We start from the raw sequence: 26853 nt of genomic DNA, 5'->3' as shown, positions 1-26853 counted from the left end.
CTGTGCTGAGTGAGGGGTCCCTAGGGTGGCATAAGACATGCTGCAGCCCTTAGAGACCTTCCCTGGCATCAGGGCCCTTGGTACCAGGGGTACCAGTTACAAGGGACTTACCTAGGTGCCAGGGTTGTGCCAATTGTGGAAACAATGGTACATTTTAGGTGAAAGAATACTGGTGCTGGGGCCTGGTTAGCAGGGTCCCAGCACACTTCTCAGTCAAGTCAGCATCAGTATCAGGCAAAAAGTGGGGGGTAACTGCAACAGGGAGCCATTTCTTTACAGCCCTTTACCAGGCTCAGAAATTAATGAATGACTGCTTCCTCCAACTTATATTCAGATTTATTGTAATTGGAGTCAGCTGAGTTGCAAGCTGGTCAGAGTAGTTGGCTCCTGCATAGTGAGTGCGTCTGGCAAGGGAGTTGCCTACCTGATTGGTCAGTCTGCCAATGAAAGCTTTTATTACAAAGGGCTGAATGTGGGACTTTGTGCTCACTCCCAAGGGCACAAAGACAACGAGAACTGAAGCATGATGGGTGAGGGAGTGGAGAACCTAGATATGGATAGGGGGGCTGACATCAAGTGTTTGTGTGTGAGTGGGTAACACTGACATTAAGAAATACAGAAAGTCGAGGGGGGCCAGGCTGAAATGAAGCTCAAGGAGTACGTCTTGATGTACTTTGTTTCCTTTGTTTGACTCCTCCACTACCTAATAACTCTTATTGTAGAACCTACTTACTTGTCACACTTATAGACTCCAAATTTCTGAACTTCCTGCTAACGGCTGATCATTTTTTTCCTACTTCTTTCTCCTTCCTCTGCAGATGGAGATAAGCCTTCTGTTTGTAATTTGCTTTGCATATAAAATGTCTATACAATTTAGTTGAACATGTTAGTGAGAGATACTAATGGCTATTTTCACTTGTGGGTCTATTATAGCCACTTCTTTCAGGATACTCCCCAAAACCTTCTATGTTTGCAAACCCATAGCCTAATAGCATTTTAGGTGTGAATCATAAAAAAGGAAATATGATCAGAAGCATGATGTGCAGATACTCTTAAATAAGAGGTCAGGGATAATGCTCACCCCTTCATTTCTTGAGCTAGTGCAGGATTCAAACATTCATAGTTAAGTAACAATACCAGTTCTTCTGAACTTAATTTTAAGACATTTTTTCTGTTTTTTTATTTATTTATAGAAACCTTCCCCATAGAACTTGGTAAGTTTAATATTTAATTTTAATCAGCTTGATGGTCTCCAATTTGTCTATGCCATTTTTGACCTTTATGTGTGTTTTTCCCTATTTCAGAGTGGAGACGGGCTCGCAGCTATGCAGGTATGGAAGCTCGCCCTACTGTGATATTTCACTACCTAAAAGCCTACCTGTGCATTTTCCAAAAACGCCCCATGTTCTGGTGTAGGTGTTTAAAACAGTGCCATGTTGTTCATTCAGTTAAAAAGTGAAATCTAAAAAAGCTTGAAGTTTAAATGTTTTTTATTTTCCTTCTTCTGCCATAGGGAGGTTCCTTTTACCACGCTTGCTTTATACCGATTTGAAGTGGGGAAATAATTTTTTAGTGGTGGTAGATGTTTCACTGGGCTTTTGGTGGACTAGGCACAGTAGCGAATGCTAAGTACTTAGGTTCTCAAGGCAGGTCATGGAGCGAGGGCTTCATGTTGGCAACACGTAAGTGCAAACAAAAATATCAAAGTGACAAATAGCACCAGGATCTAAAAAAAGGGATTGATACACTGGCTCTGTGCTGCACGGCTTTAAAGGATGTCTGGCAACATAAACAGTACTGTGTGTGCCTCTGTGTGTGTGTTTGTCTTTCGATTAGAGTTTGGATGTGACTACATTCGATGATTTGAAGCTTTCCTTCCTCAAATTATCGAACACCTGGGACTCTCACAACACATTAGAAAAACATCTGGCGTTGTTGAACACACATTATTGTGGTTACCTTCTTTTCACAAAGCAATACATAGAATGACCTCCAGTGTGTATTTTAAAAAATATTTTTGAAACGACTTGAAATGCATCCAACCAAACTCATGAAGAGGGTGGGCTGTCCTGTAAGAAAAAGAGGTTTATCTAAGAGTTGTGCACTTCCACAGTACTAGAAACTGTGTTGGTGACGTCTAGAGTGAAAAAGACAAAGTTGCGCAGCTTCAAAAGCCCTTGGACCATAGAGTCTCCCGTAGCCTCTGAAGGGTTGTCTCCAAAGTTTCAAGCAGAACACATTCCTGTGGACTGTCTTCAGGGGACCATCAACAAGTGTGGGTACTTCGTTTGTGACAGGGATTTGTTTTTTTCAATATTTCAAATTTTAAAATATTTGTTCTTTCTTTAAATTAAAGCTAGAATTTGTTTTTAAAAATACACAGAATTTTAGAGTTTGAGTTACAGTCTATGCTCATATTTCACAAATCTTCTTTCCCTCTATTGTTTCATTTTCTTACCAAAGGCACTTGTTTCACATCATGTGTCATAAATACACACAGATCAAATCAGGATGCAATCTGGTTGTTGAAAATATTCAGCTTTCATCCTAACCACATGTGCCTCTGTGGAAGAATGAGGAACCCATTTTCAAGAACTGCCTGCCCATACAGGAAATGCATATTTCCTTGTTAATAATTGAGGGCAGTCACAAGAGTTCTTCAATGCCTCCTATTATGGGTGCATCATTCATCTGTGTTGATCCTAACAGAGGACAGAACAACATTGATGTTTTAGATCAGCAAACAAGTAGGGACAAATACTTTTGATGAAGGTTCATCAGGTGTGGCATTGGGCCACTGGACATAAAATCCACCTAAAAGCAGAGCATCTTCCTGGAGAAGACAATGACTGAGAAACTGCCTCAATCGCAATGCTTCGAGCTGCCAGAAATAGGAAATCAACAACAGTCTGCTGAGAAGAGTGTTCGAGGAATGAGGCAAATGGGCTAAGAAGAAATTCCCAATCTGGAAATCAAAACATCAATAGGCTAGATCACGAGGAATTGCCAGAATGCCTCTCTTCTCCCTTTAATGGCAAGAGTCATCTTAAAACTGAACCATACAGGATGATTTTATTCCCCCCAACTTGGCCCATACAATATTTGTTAACAGATGTCGTAGCAGAAGTACCACATATTCCTTTGGGGGTCACCAAAAAACTTCCTCAGGTGGAACCATGGGTGGGTGCTTCATCACGGCCCATTATTGTTAAATTTGTTCGCTTGTCTCCAGAATTCCATGAATTCTCAAACCTAGGCATTCCCGCAGACACTTAAAATATTCTTCCACAAGGCTCACCACTGTCCCGGAACAGGATGTATACTGCAGATTGGAAGTGATTCTGCTTTTGGTGCTCATCCAAAAGCCTGCATCCGTTCTCTGTTCAGCCTCATCAGTATCAGGCTGGGAGGGCCATATAACAAGGGACACATATTTCTATATACCAACCCAGGTTCTTCATGAAAAATATATACGGTTCATGGTCAGTAGGCAGCATTATCAGTTCAGGGTCTTGCTTCAAGTCAACTCCACCAGTCTTACAAAATGCATGGCATTGCATCTAGGTCATCTTGTGGTGTGGGTCTTCCCTTGGATTACTGTCTCATAAGGCACACAAAACAAGAAGGAAGCACTTAGTTTGACCCTCGCCCTGTTGAAACAGCTCAGTTTGACTCTGACAACTGCAAAATCCAATCAGACCCCTGCAACAACATTATTGTTTCTAAGATCACAGATGAGTTAAAAGATTGTCAAGGTGTTTCCCTCTCAAATGAGACGCAAGAGACTTGTGATCATACCGTGAGATAGTCCTACAAATATTAAATTCACAGCCCACATATTTAAGGTGCTGTTTGGAATTATGTTTTTGTCATGTTCTTAGTACCGCATTGTCACTTGCAGGATGTGTTCCAGTCAAGATCTTTGGGATGATCCAATAATAATATGAATCGAGCCATAAAGGATAGCATTTTCCAGCGGTAGGATTTCCAAATTCAGCATTTCAAAACTGCATTTGACAACTTGCCTTTCTGAAGGGCTGGGTGCATCTTCAAGACTGAGCAAGAAGTGGATCCTGGTTCCAATAGGAACAGTCCCTCCATACAAAATGTACTTGAACTGAGAGCAGTGAGACTGTTGGCATTAAGAGCACTCTCCCCACAAACCCAAATGAACAAGACAGTATGTAAGGCCTACATTACATTGTCAGGGAAGGAGGAACAGGATCTCCAATCCTGTCACGGTGAGCACAGTGGATATGGCATTGCGATTTGGACCATAGAGTCATGTTGACAGTCTAGCATGTGTGAGGAGTTCACAGCATGTGACTCGGGTCGCCTCAGGAAAAGGGTCAGAGACTGAAATGGATTTCAGACAGCTATAACTGGTGTGTTAAAAATGTTGGGGATTCAGTATAGATATTTTTGTAACTCCAGAAAAGAAAAATGTATGTGAACTTTATTTAAACAGATGGTAGTATCTAAGACCTCAGGAAGAAGCCCTTTCAGTGCCACAGACAGGGATACTTACATACACTTTTTCACCAATTCTGTTGGTTCCCTGGGTTCGAGTCATTATGTCTCATCTGGCAGTGGATTATGCTGATCTGTGTACCAAAACTCTCTGGCCAATGCCTGATCAACTACCTGTGACAGACTAATCTATTGCAAGACAGACTATAGCCAGCTGCTGCATCACAGACTAGCCTCCCTCCGAGTTGCTAAAGACAGAGGGTGTGGCTCTTTACATTTACTTCTGTAATGCCTTTAAATCCTGACAGCAGTAGGAGCCGATTCCACAAATATAACTTAGACTGTCAAGTGAATGAGATTTGCCATCTGGGCGAAAACGCACAAGTTAAAAACATACTTAACCTCATTTGGCTTAATGAGGCTTTTCATACTCTTCAGTAAGAAGTATTTTAGCAGCCGTATCCAGATATTTATGATCTCCTTCTAGACTTCCTCTGTTTGACTTTGCCGTGGTTTTGTGTGAGAAGGTCTGGCCTGTTAGAGAGAATCTATCATGGCCCATGTACATTTGGGGGCTCGCTGGTTGCGAAGTTTGGGCATTTTGACTTTTCGTGTCTGGTGCTCATCTCTGGAAGTAAGGAAAATAGAGGAACTCCCACTCGTGAACTTGTCTATGAAGCCGGCCACTCCCGGAAGATACTCTGCCTGGAGATGAACTTGGTGATGGATGGCCCAGTGCCAGATTTTCTTCATTAGGGCTGATAGCTGAAGGAGTGAGTGCCTCCTTGCTCTAGTAGGAAGAACATGGCAGTCATGTTGTCTGTGTGTACCTGGAACTCCTTGGCTTGAATCTACTGAAGAAAGGCTTTGAGAGCTAGATGAGTGGTTAACAGCTCCAAGTGTTCCATGTGGATACCCCTTTGATGAGGTGGTCACAGACCCTGGACTGTCATGTCTTTGAGTTGTGCTCCCAACGGACTAGAGATGCGTTCTTGGTGATGGTCTGCAAAGGGCTTGCCCTGCAGCAGATTGTTTCAGTTCCACCACTGCAGAGAGTGATGGGTTCTGGCCTCGATTAATACTAGATCCTCCAACTGACCCACCGCTTGCGAACACTGGCTTGAGGCATTCCAAAATAGGTTGCATATGTAGTCCAGCAAGGAACACTATGGCATTGCATGAAGCCATCATTTTCAGAAGGTGTATTACTATGTGAATTGGAAGTTGATGGAGTGGCTGAAAAAGAGGGTGGAGCTGCTGGAACGCTTGCACCCTTGGGGGGATTGGGATTTATATATTGACCACCACATTTTTTATTATTGACCCCAAGAAGGGTTTAATTTGAAACAACTCCAAGTGTGATTTGGCATTGACCGTGAGCCACAGCCTGTGCTGCTGGGAGATTGTGGTCTGAGTGTGGGTTAGGCATTCCTGTTTGTTTGAGCTCTTGATCAGCTAATCGTGGAGGTAGGGGAAGGGAGGAGTTCCTAGTCGCTTGAAATGATGGTGTTGACCACTTATACTAACGAGTTGGGTGGATTGGATGTGAAAGTAGACATCCCTCAGGTCCAGCGAGGCCATGAATTCGCCAGGCTACGGTAGGGGGGTTACATTTTATAAGGTGACCGCATGAAAATGTTCTGATAAGATTTATCTCTTGAGAGGACGAATGTCAAGGATTAGTCTGAGGGCTCCTTCCTTTTAGAGAATGAAGAATTATACGAAGTAGACGGCTTTGCCCTGGTGTTGATGGGGCACTATCTGTATGGCTCCTTCGAGTAGGTGCGCCTGAACCTCTTCTTGCAGCAACATGAGACGTTCTGGAATGAGAGCGTGGGGTGTCGTAAGGGAGGGGGCTTGATGCGGGGCAAGTCAGTTTTTAGACATAGAGGCTCCCCTACTAGGGTGCCTGTTCCACAGCCATTGGAAACCTGTGACTGTTGCAGTTTTACTCTATTTACATTGACATCTCATTACTTACACTTACTCTACACTCCAATCTCACCGGCCAGCGGGAAAACAGTCTAACAGAGTTGATTCCCCTGCGCATTATCACCAAGAGGAGGTGTCCCTTAAATTCATGACTCAAAAGACTTCTTTCAAGAAATATACCTTGCGGACATCTGGACCCAACACTAGATGGCAGGAGCATGCAAAGCATGTGCATCTACAGCACTACATGCCACAAACATATTCTTCCTCAAGTTCTTAGTAGAAAAAAGCAAGAGGAAGTGGGTTTGTTAATCTGATCTCTGAAAGTAAGGTTGACATCGAAGATCATCCCCCAAGTTCCTAACTTTCGGGACAGGGTTAAGGAGGAGGCCACGGGACTGGGGCTACCAATTACGTGTCTTTCCCAAAGTGAAGGACCTCCATTTTTCTGAGTTTCATTTAAGGCTGTTTCATTTCATCCAGCTGACGACTTCACAAATACATCTGTTGAAGTGGTGAGAGACCTCTTCAATGTTGCTAGAGATGGAAAGTATAATTTGAGTGTTGTTGGCATAGGAAATTGTAAGGAAGCCAAATGTTTGAATCCATTTAGCCATGGGAGCTACATATATATTAAAAACCATGGGGCTTAAGGCCGAACTCTGAGGGATACCATGCGGCCGTGAGAACGATTTTGGCCTAAATTCTTGGAGGGAGGGAGACTGCTGTCTGTCAGTGAGGAAGGACCGAAGTAAATCAAAAGCTGTAACACAAATCCTTATCTTGACCAGACAATAAATGACAGAGTGGCTCATGGTGACATAGGCTGCGGACAGATCCAAAATGATCAGTGCAGCCTTCCCACTGTTCATAATCGATCTTATCTCCTCAGTGGCCACTATCATGGCTGACGAGGTACTATGGTTCGTTCTGAAACCGTATTTCACATCCCAATAGTGTGATGTAAAGTGGCATTGAGGAAGCTGTATAGTGTCGTAAAGTGCAGTGGCTTACGGCCAGATGTACCAAAGGATTTTTCCCATTCTGTGTCAATGGGAAAATGTGTTCGTACATATGGCCCTTAGAGTGGTGGAGCATACAGTGGGGAAGAAACACCAAGCTCCCATGGAAGACAGACCGTGACATGTGACCACTGTCTTTCAATGTACCGCAAATGTGACAAGATAAAAATACAATTTAAAGGTCTGTTTACAGAAAGTGAGCACTCATGGAAGAATACCATAAACAGGATATGCTTCACAGAAGGGACCAAGACATGCTGGACAGCCTAAACAAATAAATCCACCAAATAGAAAGCAAGCAGATGTGAGTTACAAACCACAAAGCCATTTGTACACAATAGGCAGGATGCTTTCTTAGGTCAGCTTTAAAAATGTCCCTAAGATGTCTTTAGCAGCCTGCGCTGTCTTCTAACGGCCTAACAAGCATGCCAACAAATGTACACACAGGTATTCACAAATGCTGTTTACATACATTGTATGCAAACAATAAGTTTTTCACTGTAAAGTCTTCCTTACTATGTTGTTCAGTGCTGGGGGAAAAGTAGCAACAATACTGCTTTCTGAGTAGAATGCATATAAGAAAAATATAAGCTATTGTGACAAACCACTTAGTGGACTTCATTTGTCAAATTTAGAATAATCCTGTGTGCATTATAATGGAATCTGAGCCTCCTACACCTCCTAGTAAGGTATCTCATTCTTTTAAAAAGCCGTACTCTGCTCCATCTGTGGACAGACCATCTATGAGGTCCCCACCGTCAATGACGGCTTCGTCAACTAAGGTAACAACGATAACTTCCCCACCATCTACGACAATTTCATCTTTGGTGCCATCAACAACCCTACCGCTGCCGAGTTATCCACTGTCGACGAGGGCATCGTCGTCAACTAAGACTTACACATCACCATCGTCGACAAAACTGATGGTAACCATCGCTTCTTCATCTACATCTTTTCCAATGATGCTGGCGGCGGCTGCATCCACTAAGCCATTGACGATAAAGATATGTTCTAAGTCGTCTATGACAGCAGCTCTGACAAAGAGCGCATCTGCTGCACTGTCAATGACTTCATCACAACACCGTTGATGAGCAAAAAACGTCAAAAAAGACAGGAAACCGAAAACATAACCCCCGGGGCACACTCCCCCCCCCAAGCAGAGTTACTCCATTGAATCAGGCACACACTGGAGTTTGTCCAAATGCCTCCGCCCAGTCCTTGCAAATCTACTCCCAGGTATTTCCAACAACTCAAACTGGAGGTCAACAAGATGATTCTCAATAGAGAAAGCTTCACCATCTCAGTGTGGGAAGGGATTTTACTCCTGATTCTTCCTCATTCGCAAAAAATGGAAAGACTGGAGACCTATCCTCGATCTCAGAGATTTAAACTCTTATCTGAAAAAAACAATCATTCCACATGACAACTCTGTAGGACGTCCTTCTCTGTCTGAACCACAGAGACCACCTGTACACCCTAGATTTGAAGGTCGTATATTTTCACATCACAATTCACCCTTCCCACAGACAGTACCTAAGGTTCATGGTAGCTGGCAGCCATTTCTAGTTTCAAGTTCTGACATTCAGTCTAGAACCATCCCCTAGGATATTTATGAAGGGCCTAGCACCTGTGGCTGCATTCTTGATTTCTTGAGGAGACAAAGGCACCAAGTATTCCCATACTTGGATGACTAGCTGATAAAAGCAAAGCCCTTCTCAGCAGCGCGCAAGTCAACAAAGAAGTGCATTGCTCTGCTCAACAGCTTGGGCTTAACCATAAATTGGGAAAAGTCCAATCCAAAACCATCACGTACGATCACTTTCTTAGAAGCAAACCTGAACACTAACTCCAACATATCCTGCCCAACTATGGAAAAACAGCAAAAGCTAATGACCTTGGCAAAGTCAGTTAAAAAAAGAAAATACATTTCAGTACGCCTTTACAAGATGCTTTTGGGGATGATGTCCTCATGCATCCCACTAGTACCATTTTGCAGACTTAAAATGGTCCCCCCTCCAGGAACAGCTCAGCCTACAATGGATTCAAGCCACAGGCAGCTTCGACGATCAAGTCAAGACCACTCCTCCCATAATGGGAAACATCCTTTATTACGACGTTTTATTAACGAAGTCGTGGTTAACGAAAGCGCAACAACGCTTTTTTTAACCACGACTGTTATTTTGTGCCTTAACTACGTATGTTCTGAACAACAAACATGCGTGGTTAAGGTACAAAGAAGGGAGTTGGCGAAGGAGGACGACGCAGGTGACAAGGGGTCGACTAAGGTAAGTGGGGGGTTTTAGGTTTCGGGGAGGGGGTGGGGGTCAGGGGGTTTTAGGTTTTGGGGTGGGGTTGGGGGGGTGGGGCGTTTTTGGTTTTGGGGAGGGGGTGGGGGGTCAGGGGGTTTTAGGTTTTGGGGCGGGGTTGGGCGTTTTTGGTTTTGGGGAGGGGATGGGGGGTCAGGGGGTTTTAGGTTTTGGGGCAGGTTGGGGGGGTGGGGCGTTTTTGGGGTGGGGGTCAGGGGGTTTTAGGTTTTGGGGTGGGGTTGGGGGGGTGGGGTGAGGGATGTAGGGTCAATGGTGCCTATTAGTAATGCTTTTATCAGGAATGCCTTTACAACGAAAATCGTTGTTAAGGCATTCGTGGTAAAATCATTAGTAGTAAAAACAAGGTCGGTGTTCCGACCTCTTTCTTAAGGCACTAGTTGTTTTGGAAGTCGGTGTTCCATCGTACAACCCCCATAATCAAAGCTCTGGGCTGGTTGTCTCAGAAGGATCATCTATTGATCAGCCTCTATTTCCAACCTCGGCCATCTCCATGGGTCATCACCACGGATGCCTCATTAGAAGGTTGGGGAGTGTTTCTGCAGGACCTACGCATCAGTAGCAAATGGTCACTGTCTCATCGGAAACTACACATCAATCTCCTCGAACTAAAGGCAGTCCATCTAGCCTTGCAGGCGTTTCTTCCAAGAATTGCCAATTCGGAGGTACTAATAAGAACAGACAATACCACTACAACGCATTACCTCAACAAGTAAGGAGGTACAAGATCCCTAATCCTCTCCAGAGAAGCATAGGATATTTGGGAATGGGCCATGCAACATGGAGTGCTGCTACGAGCAGAGCATGTCACAGGGAAGTAAAACAAAATAGCAGATTAAAATCAGTTTGCCACGAATGTGAGTTGGATCAGTGAACAGTCAACCACACATTCTCTTAGTGGGGTACACCCACCGTAGACCACTTCGACAACCCATCAAACACCAAATGGCGATACTACGCAAGTTGGCATCACCATTGGGGGGCATGGTGCGGAATCTTTGCTTATGCTTTTCCGCCCATTCCCCTGATTCTGATGGCTCCCACCAAAATGAAGATGGAACCCTGTACACTGATCTTAATAGCTCCAACATGGCCTCAACAGCATTGGTCCACTGAGCTTCTCCTGTTCTCAGTGAAGCCTCACATCCCACTGAAGATATCTCTGCATCTTCTGACAATGAACGAAGGGCAGGTCTTGCACCCAAATCCTCAATCACTACACCTATCAGCATGGCTCCTGAGCACAATGAGTCCGCACATCTAGACATCCCACCCCCCGGAGTGCAGAGATATACTGTCCAGAGCCAGAGCAGTCAGCACTAATAAAACTCATGTAAGTGGAAGAGATTCTGTCTATGGTGCCAACAACTACCGATACATCCCATATCATCCTCACCAGAACAAAAATTGCCATATTTATTCAATCTGACAGGTTCCGGCCTAGCTCATTCATCCATTAGGGTTCATTTGGCGGCTATCTTTTAGTTTAGATGCTCATACAGTTCACTTTCACTGTGGTAATCCAGAATTATCAAACAATTTCTGAAGGGCCTATTCAGGGTTTTTCCGCCTTTCAGACCTTCTCCTTCTTCCTGGAATCTCAACATAGTCTTCACGTAGCTCATGAAAAGACCATTTGAGCCGATCAACAGGGATACTCTCACATTTCTTTCATGGAAGGTAGCTCTTACATCAGCCAGACGAGTCCGTGAGATCCAAACACAGTCTATCCAAAAACCCTTCTTACAAATTAGAGAACATAGATTACTGTTACACAAAAACCTACGGTTTATACCCAAAGTTCCTCAAAATATCATATCAATTAACTGCTGCTCCTAAGGACATTCTTCCTACACCTGGCAACAGCAGCAGAAAGGACTCTTCACTCAGGTGTAAAAATATGCATAAAGTTCTACCTGGATATGATCAAATCCTTTTGCAAGTCTAGTCAACTGTTTGTAGCTTACAGTGTGCCTAGAAAGGGTCAACCTCTTTCCAAGCAAAGCATCACCAATCCGGTTTTGCCATCGAGCAGCAGGCAAGCCACTACAAGCTTCTGTTCGTGCTCACTCTACCAGGGCAGTATCAACATCCACTGCACTGTTTGCGGGGGTGCCACTCCAGGACATTTGCAGGGCAGCAACCTGGAAAAACTGCCACACATTCACCCGACATTACTGCCTGGATGCAGTCCCTCAAGGAGAAGTAGCTGTTGCCAGGCAGTCCTAAGACATCTGTTCCAGTAAAGGTGAGCTATCTCTGCCATCCTAAGGTCAGATCTGCACAATGTTTATTCAGAGATGAAAGGTTGATACACAGTATGGTTTCTAATAACAAGTCTAAGTATATAGATTTTAGGCTTTCTTATGTATATATGTTTACTCATTGATCTTGTTCATATTCATTAGAAACAATCATAGTTTATACTACAATGTGCATCACTACTGCTTACTAATCTGATTCAAGTATGTGAATCTATAAAAGTTCCAGTACTGGAGTAAGAAAATGAGTTACTTACCTGTAACCTATAGTTCTCCAGTATTGGAATCTTTCATAGATTCACATGCAACCCACCCACCTCCCCAGAGAACCTCACCATTACCTCTCTTATTTACTGTTATTATGACTATGCACTAGTGCTCGGGAAATCTGAGGGACTGGAGCTTCACTCGGGAGGGTTCTTAAGGGTGGTGTAGCCTGATTGGTGGACTCTCAAATTGAGTCCTTTTCTCAAAACAACTCTGATAGAATACTAAACTGAGAGGCCTAGGCATTTAGGTTTAGGCCTATGTCAATACTACTTTATAAAAAGTACCGGGAACTCCCATATCGATGACAGGGAAGGATTCAAGCATGTGAATCTATGAAAGATTCCAATACTGGAGAACTATAGTTTCAGGTAAGTAACTCATTTTCATATCTTTTCTGCTTCATTGGTTTCCCCTTTTTTTTTAAGCATACTTGCCTTTTGTACTGAAACGTTGGCTTTGACTATAGCAGCTACCAGAATGTACGTCTGTCACTTTCATATTTTTACTGGAGTATATTCTTTAAAAATGAATGTATCTTTTTAAAGTTCTGGGTGATTGCTCCAGATAATTGCCTTATTTCAAACCGGTACCTTTTCTCATTGGAATGTGGTTTTAGAGTTGTGACTTTGTTTTCTCTGACTTGTATATTTTACACAATCTTTGAATCTTTGGAAAGGGGTGTTTTATAAGACTTTATGAAAAAAGAAATTGAGAGAAGGGTAAAAAGGATGGCTACACCCCTACTATTTCGCATGTTAATCTTGCACGCCAGTTATTGTTTAGTTTGACAGAAAAGGCAAAAGACACTTTTTAGAGGTTTTAAGGTCCTGCCCGGTGTTGAACTTCCAGTTGTTTGTGGATTGATCTTAGTGATATAAATTAAGCCATTGTGGTATGGTGTTAATTCAGTCTTCCACATCAAACACGAGGAATTCAATTTAGGATAAAAGCTGTAGTATATTACTACAACATACTTGCAATATATGAAATGTTCTTGGCTTCCTTTCAAGACCTACTGCATCACAGATGTCTGCTTCGGTGTCCTTGGGTAGACTTGTCCTCAGAGGTCCAAAAGAATGAAGAACCATAGTAAGATCTAAACTGTCTCTGGGTGTTTTCTGTGGTTTGTTAGAGACACTTCCACCACAGCATCTATCATATCTGCCCAGCCTCCATTGTTATTTATTTGGCTTTCCCTGGCCTGCATTAGTATCTAGCCTGATTTTGTAGAAGTGGTTTACCAACAATGGGGAATACTGAAAACCGAGGCTAGCATTATTTGGTTTTGATGCATGGTCTCCACTGTAAAGGAGACTCGTCGTTAGAGCCAGTGCTAACCAAATCACACAAACTGGTAATGGGAGAGACCGCTCTACTAATGAAGTGACTGGGTTTCCCCTGTTAGCATCTAAAACCACAGAATGTTTACCAAGTAAACTTATAATTTGTATGCATCCCTCATTTATGTCTTGGACACATATTGCTTTGCCATAGAGTAACTTTTGTTGAGTCACAAGCCAGTGTCTCTCAAATTTCATTGCTTATACTATAGTTGAGGTGCAATCTTGCTGGTGTTGCAAGACCAGAAAGGGACCCAAGAATTTGAAGCTAATTACAGTGGAAAATGTGTCATGTGTTGTAACTTTGGGACTCTGCTTGTGCTGTCCACACTCTGAGTTGGATGTAAAAAGGGAAGGTTTTATAGAGTTCCTAAGTTGCTGCAGCTGTTTTGTAAAAAAGAAAAAATGTACGGTTCTGCAAAATGTGTTTTTCCCTCCCTGCCTAGTCATAAAGGTTGTCTACTAGTTTTAAAGAGATCAGTTAGCAAAGTATGAAATTTGGGACCTTTGGACCTGAAATTGTAATTTTCAGCAGATACAATATGTATTCAAGTGGGTGAGGCACATTCAACATTACTGGCAAACCATTAGAAGTATGTAATGAAAGACGCAAGTGGTTTGTGCACAATGGTTTGTACAAAATTCTTTGGATTGCCTGATGCACTATTGCTAAAAGTGATGCATGAAGACATGTGGAAGTAGTTTCAGTCCTTGTTTCTTTCTCTTATAGCGACCGTAACACTGGACCCAAACACCGCTCACCTCTCCCTCATTCTTGCTGAGGGTCGTAAAAGTGTACGGAGTGGAGCCAGAAAACAGAAGCTGCCAGACAAACCTGAGCGGTTCACCCATCATCCATTCGTCTTGGGAAAGGAGGGTTTCTCAACTGGCAAACACTACTTTGAAGTTGAGGTAGGGGAAAAGCAGAGCTGGATTGTTGGCTTGTGCCATGAGTCGGTACCAAGGAAGTCAAGAAGCGATCTGATTCCAGAAAACGGCTTCTGGGGATTAACATTGCACGGTACCTCATACGCAGCCCTAGCCACACCTGTGTCCACTTTCACACCCAAAGTAATTCCCCGAACCCTGGCAGTCTTCCTGGACTATGAGGCGGGTAAGATCATATTCTACAACATGGAAGACAAAACTCAGCTCTACGCCTACTTGCCTTGCATTTTCACCCGCACCTTGCGCCCATTCCTGTGCCCTGATCGCGATGGCGCAAAAAACACTGGTGCCCTGAGGATCCGTCCAGTGATAGGATGGGATTAAGACAGCACTGCCAGTGCTTTACTTGTATGGGCTATGCTGTTCCTAGTGTCTTGCTATCCTTGTTGCCATGTGAAGGAGAAGATTTAGTTCGCTATATCGTGCATAATTAATTCAAATCCAAGAAGAATGATCACTCCTGGAAACCGCTGCTCTGTCACTGGGGTCACAGCCTTGTACTTGTGATCTAGAGGCTTGCTTGCCCATGAAAATGTTAATGTGTATATATTTATGTATTGTATAAAATGTGTATTAAACATAAAAGTGTCTTGGCACACATTTGAGGGAAAAGATTGTATTTGCCACAAATCTGCTGTCATGCTACGCCCACGTCACTTATCTAGAAAACAAATCTGATCCAAAAGAACCTCATGTCTGCTCTCCTTGTAGCAACTGATCACTTCAAGCAAAGTTCAATTTGCAAATTTACTAACTTTGGTATTGCGACTGATGCACTTGAGTGATGGGCGGTGCCTGAGGTGTAGTGCGCAGTCTCTTCTGTTCTGGTTTTGACATTTTGTGATGCTTGTGAAGCAATGGCTGGCTGGCATAGCTGTTATCTGCCTATTAAAAGTGACAGTGGTAAACATAAGTGTACTAGTTCTTTTTTAGGGTCAAGCCTGCAATAGCATGCACTAGCGCATGCATATCGCTAGCAAGACGCTGTTGTAGTTAGAAAAGGGCTTGGAACCCGCCTATGTCTTACCATTTGTTATATTGCATGGCACTCTTCCTTACAGTCTTGTAATTTGTCACTGGAGGCAGCATCATCATTTCTGTTCCTGTCTGAGGAGCAGGGACCAAGCACTGATTGAGTCAACGTAATCATTGTCCGTCTGCTGCTCCAGAGGTGATTGAGGTATTATTTTCTTCTTTTAACTACTAGTGTCCTGCAAACAGAAGGCGTGTGACTAGCAAATACTAGCAAATCTCTTACAGCGACAGTAACACTGGACCCAAACACCGCTCACCTCTCCCTCATTCTTGCTGAGGGTCGTAAAAGTGTATGAAGTGGAGCCAGAAAACAGAAGCTGCCAGGCAAACCTGAGAGGTTCACCCATCATCCATCATCATTCACTGTCCAGCAGGACAAACAAAATTGTGAAGTTGTATTTTCTATAGTTAACTTTTTTTTTATTTTACAAAGTCTTCTTTTCTCACTTTGCACTCATGTTTTGTTTTGCTCGTGGGCGCTGTTGTCAAAAAATGACTATTATCTTGTTCTAAATATTAAAGAGCAACATTGTTTCTTACTTATGTGTAATTTCCGAAATTATGCTTTACGACATAATCATGCAGTATGCCCCACTCCAATCCAATCTGCTCCTCTCCAATCCTCCCACCCAACTCCAATCCTTATACCACACCCCGCTCCAATCCTCCCAACTCACCCCACTCCAAAACAATCTGCCCCACTCCAATCCGAAACAATCTGCCCCACTCCAATCCACAAAAATCTGCCCCACTCCAATCCACAAAAATCTGCCCCACTCCAATCCACAAATATCTGCCCCACTCCAATCTGAAACACTCCGCCCCACTCTAATCCAACCATCCCACTCCAATCTAATCCACCTACTCCATTCTAATCTGCCCCACGCCAATCTGAAACAATCTGCCCCACCCCAGTCCACAAAAATTTGCCCCACTCCAATCCGAAACAATTTGCCCTATTCCAATCCAGTTCGCCTCACTCCACTCCCGTCTTCCCCACTCCAATCCACCCCACTCCATTCTGCCCCAATCCAATCCAATCCAAAAAAATCCGCCCCAATCCAAAACAGTCTGCCCCACTCCAGGCTGTCACACTCCAATCCAAAACAATCGGTCCTTCTCCATTCCAAAATAGTCTGTACTACTTCAATCCAAACCAGTCTGCCACACTTAAATCCAAAGACCTCTGCCCCACTCCAATCAAAAACAATCAACCGCACTTCAATCCATACCAATGTGCCCCACTCCAATCCATACCAATGTGCCCCACTCCAGTCCAAAAGAATCTGCCTCACTCCAATCCAAAACCATCTGACCTACTCCAGTCACAATTTGTCTCACCTCCAATCCAAAACATTCTGCCATACTCCAGTCTGCCCAACTTCAGACTGCCCGCTCCATCCCAGTTCACCCCACTCCAATCCACCACCGTCCAACCTATTCCAGTCCAACCCACCCCTTTACAATCCAACCCATCCCACTCCAAACCACTACATTCCAATCCAACCAACCCCAATTCAGCCCATTCCAATCAAACCCACCCCACTCCAGTCTACCCCAATCCACCCCACTCCATTTCTCTCCACCCCACTCCATGCCTCTCCACTCTACTCCAGTCCACCCCACTCTTATCCAGTTCACCCCACTCAATCCAGCTCACCCCACACCAATCCAATCCAAACCACCCCACCTCAGTGCATTGCACATCACTCCAATCCACCTTACCACACCCAAATCCAATCCAGTTTACCCCAATCCACCCCACTCCAATCCACCCCATCCCATTTCGGTCCAATCCACCTCACCCCCCTCTACTCCAATCCACCACACTCTAATCAAATCCATCACCCTCTAATCAAATCCCACCCACTCTACTTCAGCCCCTCCCACTGTACCTCAGTCCTACCCACTCTTCTCCAATCCACCCCACTCTACTTCACTGCACCCCACGCTACTCCAACCCACTCCATTCTAACTCAATACACCCCACTCTTCCTCAGTCCACTCCAATCCACACCACCCAGTTCAGTCTACCCCACTCCAGTCCATCCCACTCCAATCCATTTCACCTTACCCCACCCCAATCCAATAAAACCCACTTTAACCCCCACTCCTGTCCAGTCTGCCCCCATCCAAACCGTCTTAATCCAACCCACCCTAATTCGCCCAATTCCAATCAGCCCTTAACCATTCCTGCCAAGACCGATACGCCCAAACCAATCCAATCCAGTCCACCTAACTCCATTCCAGTCTGCCCCACTACAATCCAGTTCAACCCACTCCAGTCCAATCAACCCTGCTCCAGTCCAATCCACCCCAATCCAATCCACCTCAGTTAATCCCAACCCACTAAATTTCACCCCACTCCAGTCCAATCTACACCATGCCAGTCCAATCCATTCCACTCCAGTCCACCTCATACCAGTTCCAATTAACCTTACTCCTATCCACCCTACCTCATTCCAACACACCCTACCCCAGACCACCCCACCCCTTTACACCCACCCCAATTCAACTCAGCCTACTCTAGATCACCCCACTCCAGTCCATCCCTCTCCAGTCTACCCCACCCCAATTTATTCCAGTCAACCCCAACCCACCCCACTTCACTGCAATCCACTCCACACAAATCCAGTCCACCCCAATCCATCCACTCAACTCTTCTCCAGTCCAATCCACCCCACTCCAGTCAGATAAATCCAGTCCACCCTTCTCCAGTGCACTCCAATTCTCCCCACTCCAGTTCACCCCACTCAAATCCACCCCACCCAATCCATCTCACCCTAGTCCTATCACTTCAGTCCAAACCACCCACCCCACTCCAATCCACCTCACTGTACTCCAGTCCATACCACCTCACTACTTCAGGCTGCCCCACTACCTCTGTCCACTCCACCCTATTCCACCCCATGCCACTCTCTGCCACTGAACCATTGAACTCTACTGTCCTCCACTCAACTCTACGACATTCTGCCATCCTATTTAACTCTACAACACTCTACTCCCCCACTCCACTATACGACACGCCACACCACTAACTTTTAGCCATGCTGAACAACAGGCACACCGTTGTACAACCTGGTAAAAACATATTGCCTAGGCCAATAGGCCTTGTATAGGTGAGACCTATTGGCTTTTCCAATGCTTGTTTTTATTGTTTTAAATTTATGTACCATTTTCTTTCTGATACTGTATCAGACTTCCTACCCAGTTCTTGCTCCCTCTCTATATTTTGAAATAATCTGACATGTTTATATGTTTCAATTATGTTATCTCTTGTCCTCGCTAGTAGGTGCCATAGCGATGGATAGCTTCGCAGCAAGGATTTCTTTTTTTTTAACATGAGACCTGCTGTATGTAGGAAATTGATCATTTAAGCTATTGGTAGAGGCCACACTTAGTGTGAGCTGTGGCTGGGCTCCCACGGAACCACAGTGATCTCAAACCTATTAATCCAGTTTCTATGAGGAACCTGTAGCTCACACTTGGCACATGCAGAGGCCTTCCTCAGAACAAGTGGCATATATTGTACACCTGTCAAGATTGAAGCGCTCAAGATTTACATCTGGTTCTCCTCTAGATTCTTCATTATTAGTCATAAGAAATTAATTCTCCCATCCTTGCACGGGAGGTCTGTTTTGATGTCACCCTTGAGGTAAAGTATCACACATGCGATCATCAAGTTGCTAGAGCAGCCTATATCAGGCAGAGGAAAATACATGTACATCCTCAGTCAAGAAAAATACTGCCTTGCCCAATACAAGAGGCCAGACAAGAAGAGGAAACTAACATTTGAGGAGACTATCTCCAAAGAGCTGCACACATTTCCCATAGTAAGCAACTGTAGATAAGAAACCACTAGCCCTGTTCCTCAAGCTTCACTAATCCCATGTCCTTCTACCACCTCTTCTCCCACTTTCACTGCAGCACGCGACCCATGCTGATTCAAATGTAGATCAGGCCATTAAGTTTAACCCCGAGGACTCATACTGCAGGCCTGTCCAAGCAGATGATGGCGATGATTTTCCCAAGAATAGAATATGGGCTCTCAGCATAACACCTTTGAGCCATACCTGGTGACACAACCTCATATCACATGGTAATTCAGAGAGCAGTAGATCACTGCAAGGTGAAGTTGCATATTGCTGAGAAAGAAAACTACTTCCCAAGGGAGACTCTATCTAAAATAAAGAGGACTGTATGATTTTTACCCATGATTTTTACCCATGATTAAAAGCATGAAAAAAAAGAGCAATTGAAACTTCTAAGGAGCACATCAAATTCAGGGTGGTTCCCCTTAGCGTGGAAAACAAGTACAACCCAGCACCTGATTACCCATTCTGCATAAAGTAATGCATAGTACTAGGGAAATAACCTTTGCCCAGGGGACTGAAGGTGCTCAACCTCCAGGCAAGGTGACCCACACAATTGATTCAGCGGTAGTTGCATCACAGTAGTGCCTAACCAATTATGTGGACCTCCTCTCCAGGTCTAATAGATACCACTGGGAAAGGAGGGAGGAATTAATAATCCATCTCTCTTGGAAAAACCGTCTTTTGTCAGAAAAAATAAGTGCATTAGATGCATCAGACAGCCTTGAGGGAGATAAATACCATTGTAATCCTCAGGAGACTTGCCTGGTACCATGTGTCTGGATTTTGTCAAATTTTCAATGTGCATCTGATTAGGCGATAAGTGAACATAATGATAGTGAAAATAAAGGAGGACATGTGCAGAAAATGCCACGTGGGCACTCCAGACCCAAACTGGCAAAACTGTTAGTTTCACACAGAATGTGCATGCATCCACTACAGAACTGTTTGTACCGGCAATGGTCACATCGACAGGTCAATGGAAAGACCTAATGTTAGTAGAGTCTAAAGCTAAGCAAAATCTCAAATGGAGGAAGAGCAAAAAATTGTTACTGGGCAGATCATTCCTTGACCCTCAGCTGCAGGTGATTTATTATCACAGACGCCCCACTCACAGTATGGGGTCTAGGCAATCTGACAGTTGAAGGAACCTGGACTCAGCAGCAGAAGATGCATACCAATTTCTTAGAGCAAGCAGCAGTTCATTTAGCACTTGCAACAAGACAATTCTAGTGAGAAATGACAACTGCAATGTATTACATCCAGAAACAAGAAGGCACTCCCTTACCTCAGCTCTCAGCATTGGCACTATTAAGATATGGCATTGGCCAGTCGCCTTCAAATGTTGATCCTAGCACTGCATCTGCCGATTTGGGTAACAACTTTGCAGACTAGTTAAGTAGGATGCATCAAACAGTGCTCAAGTGAGAGATGAATCCCCAAGTTCTTTTAGAAATGGAAGATTCCCACAGTTGATCTGTTTCCCAACTCAGCAAACATCAAATGCCCAAGCTTCACCTCCAAGTAGATATCAAACCAAGGTCAATGGGAGACCCCACACAAGGGCTCCCAGAGACCTTGGTTTGATCCGTTCCAGACACTGGCAGTAAGCCCAGCCACACAAGTGGCGCAGCATTTGTATCGGCAGAAGTGGGGCAATGCTGGGTGGAAGGAGTTTTGTGTATTCCTGCAGATTCTGGAAGTTTCCATGACAGAAATGTGAGGAAAATGTGTGTTTTAGTCAACATTTGAGGTTTGCAAAGAATTCTGGGTAAAACAACCTGGTGAGAGCCACCCCATCCTTGATTCCCATAGGTGTCTTGTTTTTTAAAAAAAATGTGCAGGTTTGCTACGTTACCCTACGTGCTGGCAGGGCTAGCGCACAAAAACCACAGCTACCGACGTTGCAAAAAATGGGTCAGTTTTGCATCGAAACATTTGATGTATCCATGTTGCGTTTAGGGCTGTTCCCTGTCGCGAGTACTAGGCCTACCCACACAAGTGAGGTACCATGTTATCCAAAGACTTCAGAGAATGCTGGGTGGAAGGAAGTTTGTGGCTCCCTGCAGATTGCAGAACTTTCTATCACAAAAATTTGAGGAAACCTTTTTTTTTAATCAAGATTTGAGGTTTGCAGGGGCTTCTAGGTAACACATCCTGATGAGAGCCATTCAAGTCACCCCCATTCTGGATTTCCCTAAATGTCTAGTTTTAAAACATTTGCAGGTTTGCTAGGTTGCCATAGATGCCGGATAAGCTAGGGCCCCAAAAAAATCCACAGCTACCCAGTTTGCAAAAACATGGGTCTGAATGGAAAAATGTGATTTATCCATGTTGCATTTTGGGCTGTTCCCTGTTGCGGCCACTAGGCCTACCCACACAAGTGAGGTATAATTTTTATCAGGGAACACAAAATAGTAGAATAAGTGTTATTACCAACTGTATTTCTCTGCATTTGCACCTTCCAAATGTAGGATAATGTGTAAGAAGTAATTTTTGGTAAATACCTCTAATTCACATGCTAGTATGGGTACCCGCGAATTCAGAGATGTGCAAATAATCCCTGCTTCTAAACTCTATGTATCTTGTGCCCATTTCAGAAATATGTGGGCTTGGGAGATATCCATTTTTCACTATTTATATTTTCTCACATGAATTGCTCTATACCCGGTTGACAATGAAAAACCATTGCAAGGTGCAGCTCAGTTTTGGCTCTGGGTACCTCTATTTCTTAGAAGACCCGCAAACCATATGTATCCCCACAACCAGAAGGGTCTAGCAAATGTAATGGTATACAGTTTTTTTAAGTCAGCCATCATGGTGAGACGTTACAGACGAATATGTTGTCACAAGTTCCTGTTTTTCCCCTACTAATTTGGAATATTTTTTTTATTTCAAAACTCTACAATAACCCCTTGCTGAAAGCACAACAAAAATAGGAAAAATGGGCTATCTCCAAGTAAAGTGCCATAACTGTGTTAAAAAAATGGTTTTCTGAATCAAGTCTGCCTGTTCCTGAAAGCTGGGAAGATGATGAATTCAGCAAACCTTTTGTTGATGCTATTTGCAGGAACAAAATCAGACACCTTCTCCTGCTGCACTTTTTTCCCATTTTCCTAAAAAAAAAAAGTGAAAATAAAAATTAAGCTATATTTTGCCTAATTTCTCAGTCCCCTTCAGGAGAATCCACAAACCCTGGTTACTGTTAGAATCTACAGGATGTTGGAAAAACAAGACACAAATATCCCTTGGATAACTTATGTGAACATAAAGTTATGGAGACCTAAGCACGAACTACCCGGAATAGCCAAACAAGCTTTAGCACTGGGTGGGGAGGGGGGAAACCTAGCAACAAAGAGGTTAAAGTGTCTCTAATGAACAGCAGCACTTACTGTGCCACCATGAGTGTGACAAAGTAAAGAATGACTCACAGTCTGCCATTGGTGACTGGAAGAGCAGTTTTACAACTGTTAACTCAACTTTGCCTTCTAAAATAATGCAAATGTGTAGAATTTATGTTGTAAATAGTGTAACTACAAGTTCCAGATGACTTGTTAAGCGGTTCTTTATTTAACGCTTCCCGAACTCCGTCTCCTCGTTCTCACATTCTGCTTACATTCTTAACATTCTACTGTAAACTCCCGGGCGTACCACTTCCACTACATTCTAAGGAACCACAGAAGATACCATTCTCAATTCTAATTCATCCCATACACTATTATTTAAATGTTATTTTAACTTTTACTTGAGATAACTATTTACATTTCTTTGTGAGTCTGTATTTTTCCTTTGTACCATTTTGTAGATTATAACATATCTCCCTTCCTTAATAATTGAGCAAATAGTCCTTGTACCTCGCTGGGCATCTCTTGTTCCTCATCTCTCTCTTTCGTCTTGTTGAATCCCAAGGTTCATTTCCTTCCTCCTGCTCTCTTGGGTTTCCATGATCTTTTCTTGGTTTTCCACAGCAAGCCAATTTGTCCATACTCCATACTCTGCCATCCTCCAATTTGACTACATTTCTGTGTACCTCAATAATTCTCTTAGGGCATGAAAACTTACTACCATCTCTTTTGGTGTTTTCCGGTAATTTGACCATTACCCACTGCCCCACTTCCCAGTGCCTATTCTTGGTACCATATTTGTTGTCATACCAACTTTTGTATTTACCTTGGTTTTGCTGAATGCGATCCTTTATCTCTTCATGTTGTACAGTTTGGGGTTTCCCACCACCCAACCAGTTGGGGTTTAATTTGGTCCCTGGCAACCTACCTCTTAGTAATGTGAATGGGGAAATACCTGTTACTAGATTGGGTGTGGTGTGATATGACCATAGCATTTGCTTCAAAGCCATTCCACCCGACTCCTGAACCACCTTGGCCATTTGCAAACACTCCTTGATCATTCTATTGGTTCTCTCCACTAACCCATTTGCTTGTGGATGATACAAGGCAGTCCTAAAATGACTGACACCAACTTTCTTTAGGAACTCCTTCATGGCCTCCGAAGTAAATTGTACCCCATTGTCAGTTATCAGAGTACTGGGAATTCCTTCAATCATGAACGCCTCTGTTAGGAAAACTATTACCTCTTTAGTGGTTATTTGGTTCACCGGTTTGGTCATTATCCAGTGCGAATGGTAATCTACCAACACTATTAAAAAATTTCCACCTACTCCCACTTGATCTAACGGACCTAAAATATCCATTCCTAACTTGTCCCATGGTCTACTTGGGGCTTTTATTGGTGACAGTGGTACTTTCCTCGTGATATTTATCTTGTCACTGGTAGCACATTTCATACACTCTTTTACCTTGATTTCTACCAGTTTGTCCATTGTTGGAAACCAGTAGGTGGCTCTTAATTTATTTTTGGTGAGGCTTCTCCCTAGGTGCCCTTCATGTGCTAACATAACCAGCTTGTCCCACAGCACTCGGGGAGGTACAATTCTCTCACCTCGCATCACCATATTATCTTGAATATTAAGTTCTGATCTCACTTCCCAATATCCCTTCAAGTCTTCCTCTAAATCTTTTGATCTGTCCGGCCACCCTTTGACAATCTTTTCTTTCAATTTCGTTAACACTAGATCATTCCTAATACCTTCATCCCATTCACCTTTTGTTAACCCAGCTAGGTCTATATACAATACTGGTTCCAGGATGTCAGTATCTTCCTCCACTTCTACCATCCTTGGTGACCTGGACAAAAAATATGCAATTATGTTCCTTTTTCCTTGAACATATTCCACTGTAAAATTGAAATTTTCTGAAGCTTGTATCCACTTCGCTATGCGAGGAGTAGCTCGCTCTCCACCCTTTGTGGTGAATATTCCTGTAAGAGGTTTGTGGTCTGTTCTTATAACAAAAGGTAAGCCCCATAGAAAAAACTTGAAGTGTTTTATAGCCCAATAACATGCTAATGTCTCTCTTTCTATGGTGGAATAATTTGCTTCTGCAACCGAAAGAGACCTTGAGGCAAAAGCTATTATATCCTCTTGTCCATTTGCACTCTGAGATAGGGTAGCTCCTAACCCCTTTCCACTAGCATCTGTAGTCACTATAGTTTTTTTCCTGAAATCAAAAGTTTTCAAATTAGGTGAATTAGCTATGGCTTCTTTTATTTTTGTAAACACTTCCTGACACTCTCCGTCCCAAACAAAAATGACATTTGTTTTTAATAATGATCTTAAAGGGGCTGTAACATCAGCAAAGTTGTGTACAAATTTAGCCATGTACTCAGCCAATCCTAAAAATGACTTGAGTTCTTGCTTACTGGTAGGAGCTTGGGCTTCTGTTATGGCTACAACAAGATCATATTTTGGCTCTACCCCATCTTTTGTTATCTTATGTCCCAGATACTCAACTGATTTCACCCCTATCTGGCATTTATCCTTTCGAATAGTCATTCCCGACTTCTCTAAAGCTTTAAATACTTCTCTCAAAGTAGAATCGTATTCTTCCCTTGTAGCTCCATAAATCAGAATGTCATCTTGGAAACATAATGCTTGATTTATGCCCTGTAACACCCTTTGCATGATACGCTGGAAAACTGCAGCAGCAGAAGCCAATCCAAATGGCATTCTGCAATATCTGAAAGCTCCATATGGAGTGATGAAAGAAGTAAGCGACCTGGATGAAGGGTGAAGCTCTACCTGGTGATATGCTGATGACAGATCTATCACACTGAAAATTTTAGCTGGTCCTATGGTGCTCAGCATTTCACTTATTCTGGGCAGGGGAAACCTGTCTACCCATATACTGGAGTTAAGATCTCTCAAGTCCACACATACTCTTATACCTCTGCCCCCCGGTTTTCTAGTAATGACTATGGGGGCCAACCATAACGAGCTTTCTATGGGTTCAATCACTCCTAATTTTTCTAGTTTCATCAACTCCATTTTCAAAGGTTCTCTCATTAAGTATGGGATGGATCTGACTTTGTGAACTACCGGTATGGTACCCTCTTTCACCCTTATCAAATGTTGGTAATCTTTTAACAATCCTAATTCATCACTAAACAATGTGGGAAATTCATCACACACATTATCTTCTTCTTTGGATGTGGCCACTGCTAAAACCTGCTCTTCACTATTCGGATCTAATTTGATACCCAATTCTTTTTGGTGTTTCCATCCCAGTAAATTTGATCCTCTGTTAGTAAAGTACACACTACCTTTCGTCTGTCTGTCCTTAAATGTTATTTGGAGTTCTAACTTACCCTTTAAGGGTATGGGATCGTCATTATACCCACCCGGAGAGATATCAGCAGGCTGTAGCTTGTACCCTTTTTCTTGGAAATACTTCTCGTAAATACTATATTCAATGAATGTAAAAGGGGAACAAGAGTCTGCATAAGCTCTTATCCTCACACCTTCCAGGTCAATATCACATGTAGGATATGATTTGTCACAATGTTTTCCTTCAGCCGTATCTTTTAATTGTAATACATACTTGTTTTTAACGTCTTGAGAGTCTTCAATTTTGTGAATTGTTTTTTTTTCACTATTTTCCCCTTTTTCATTTCTACACACTCGTGCGAAATGTCCCCTGATACCGCATTTTCTGCATACACCATTCCTAGCAGGACACATTGGGTTGTTAGCAAGATGTCTATTATTTCCAACCTGAAACATTTGCTTTTTCCCAGGTCTATGTTGTTGGGCATATTTTTTTTTACTGCTATTTCATGTATCCTACTCCCCTTTTCAGAATCAGCTTCTTTATCTTCTATCTTAGAGTATGTCTTGACCTCCTTAACTTCTTCTATATATGGGGTTTGTTTAATTATCTTCATGCATTCGACCGTGTGTTCTATGCCCTTGGCTACATCAATTGCCTCTTTCAATGCTGGGTTTTGAACTAGTAACTTCTCCTGAA

At 43.2% G+C, this 26853-nt stretch overlaps 1 protein-coding gene across 2 annotated transcripts in view; it reads left to right on the top strand.

Moving 5' to 3' along the window:
• LOC138299217 (E3 ubiquitin-protein ligase TRIM39-like) overlaps positions 1–16140 on the top strand; it is a 109398-nt gene extending 93258 nt beyond the window's left edge. For both annotated transcript variants that reach the window (XM_069237342.1, XM_069237343.1), the window contains 3 exons: positions 1194–1214; positions 1305–1331; positions 14350–16140. In XM_069237342.1, the coding sequence (XP_069093443.1) occupies positions 1194–1214; positions 1305–1331; positions 14350–14891 (590 nt within the window). In that variant the 3' untranslated portion in view covers positions 14892–16140. The remainder of the gene's footprint in view (positions 1–1193; positions 1215–1304; positions 1332–14349) is intronic.
• The last annotated feature ends 10713 nt before the right edge of the window (positions 16141–26853 follow it).

The sequence above is a fragment of the Pleurodeles waltl genome, chromosome 6 (genome assembly GCF_031143425.1).
Source record: "Pleurodeles waltl isolate 20211129_DDA chromosome 6, aPleWal1.hap1.20221129, whole genome shotgun sequence".
Lineage (NCBI taxonomy): Eukaryota > Metazoa > Chordata > Amphibia > Caudata > Salamandridae > Pleurodeles > Pleurodeles waltl.
Note: the sequence above shows the minus strand (reverse complement) of the source record. Positions and strands in the feature narration are given on the sequence as shown.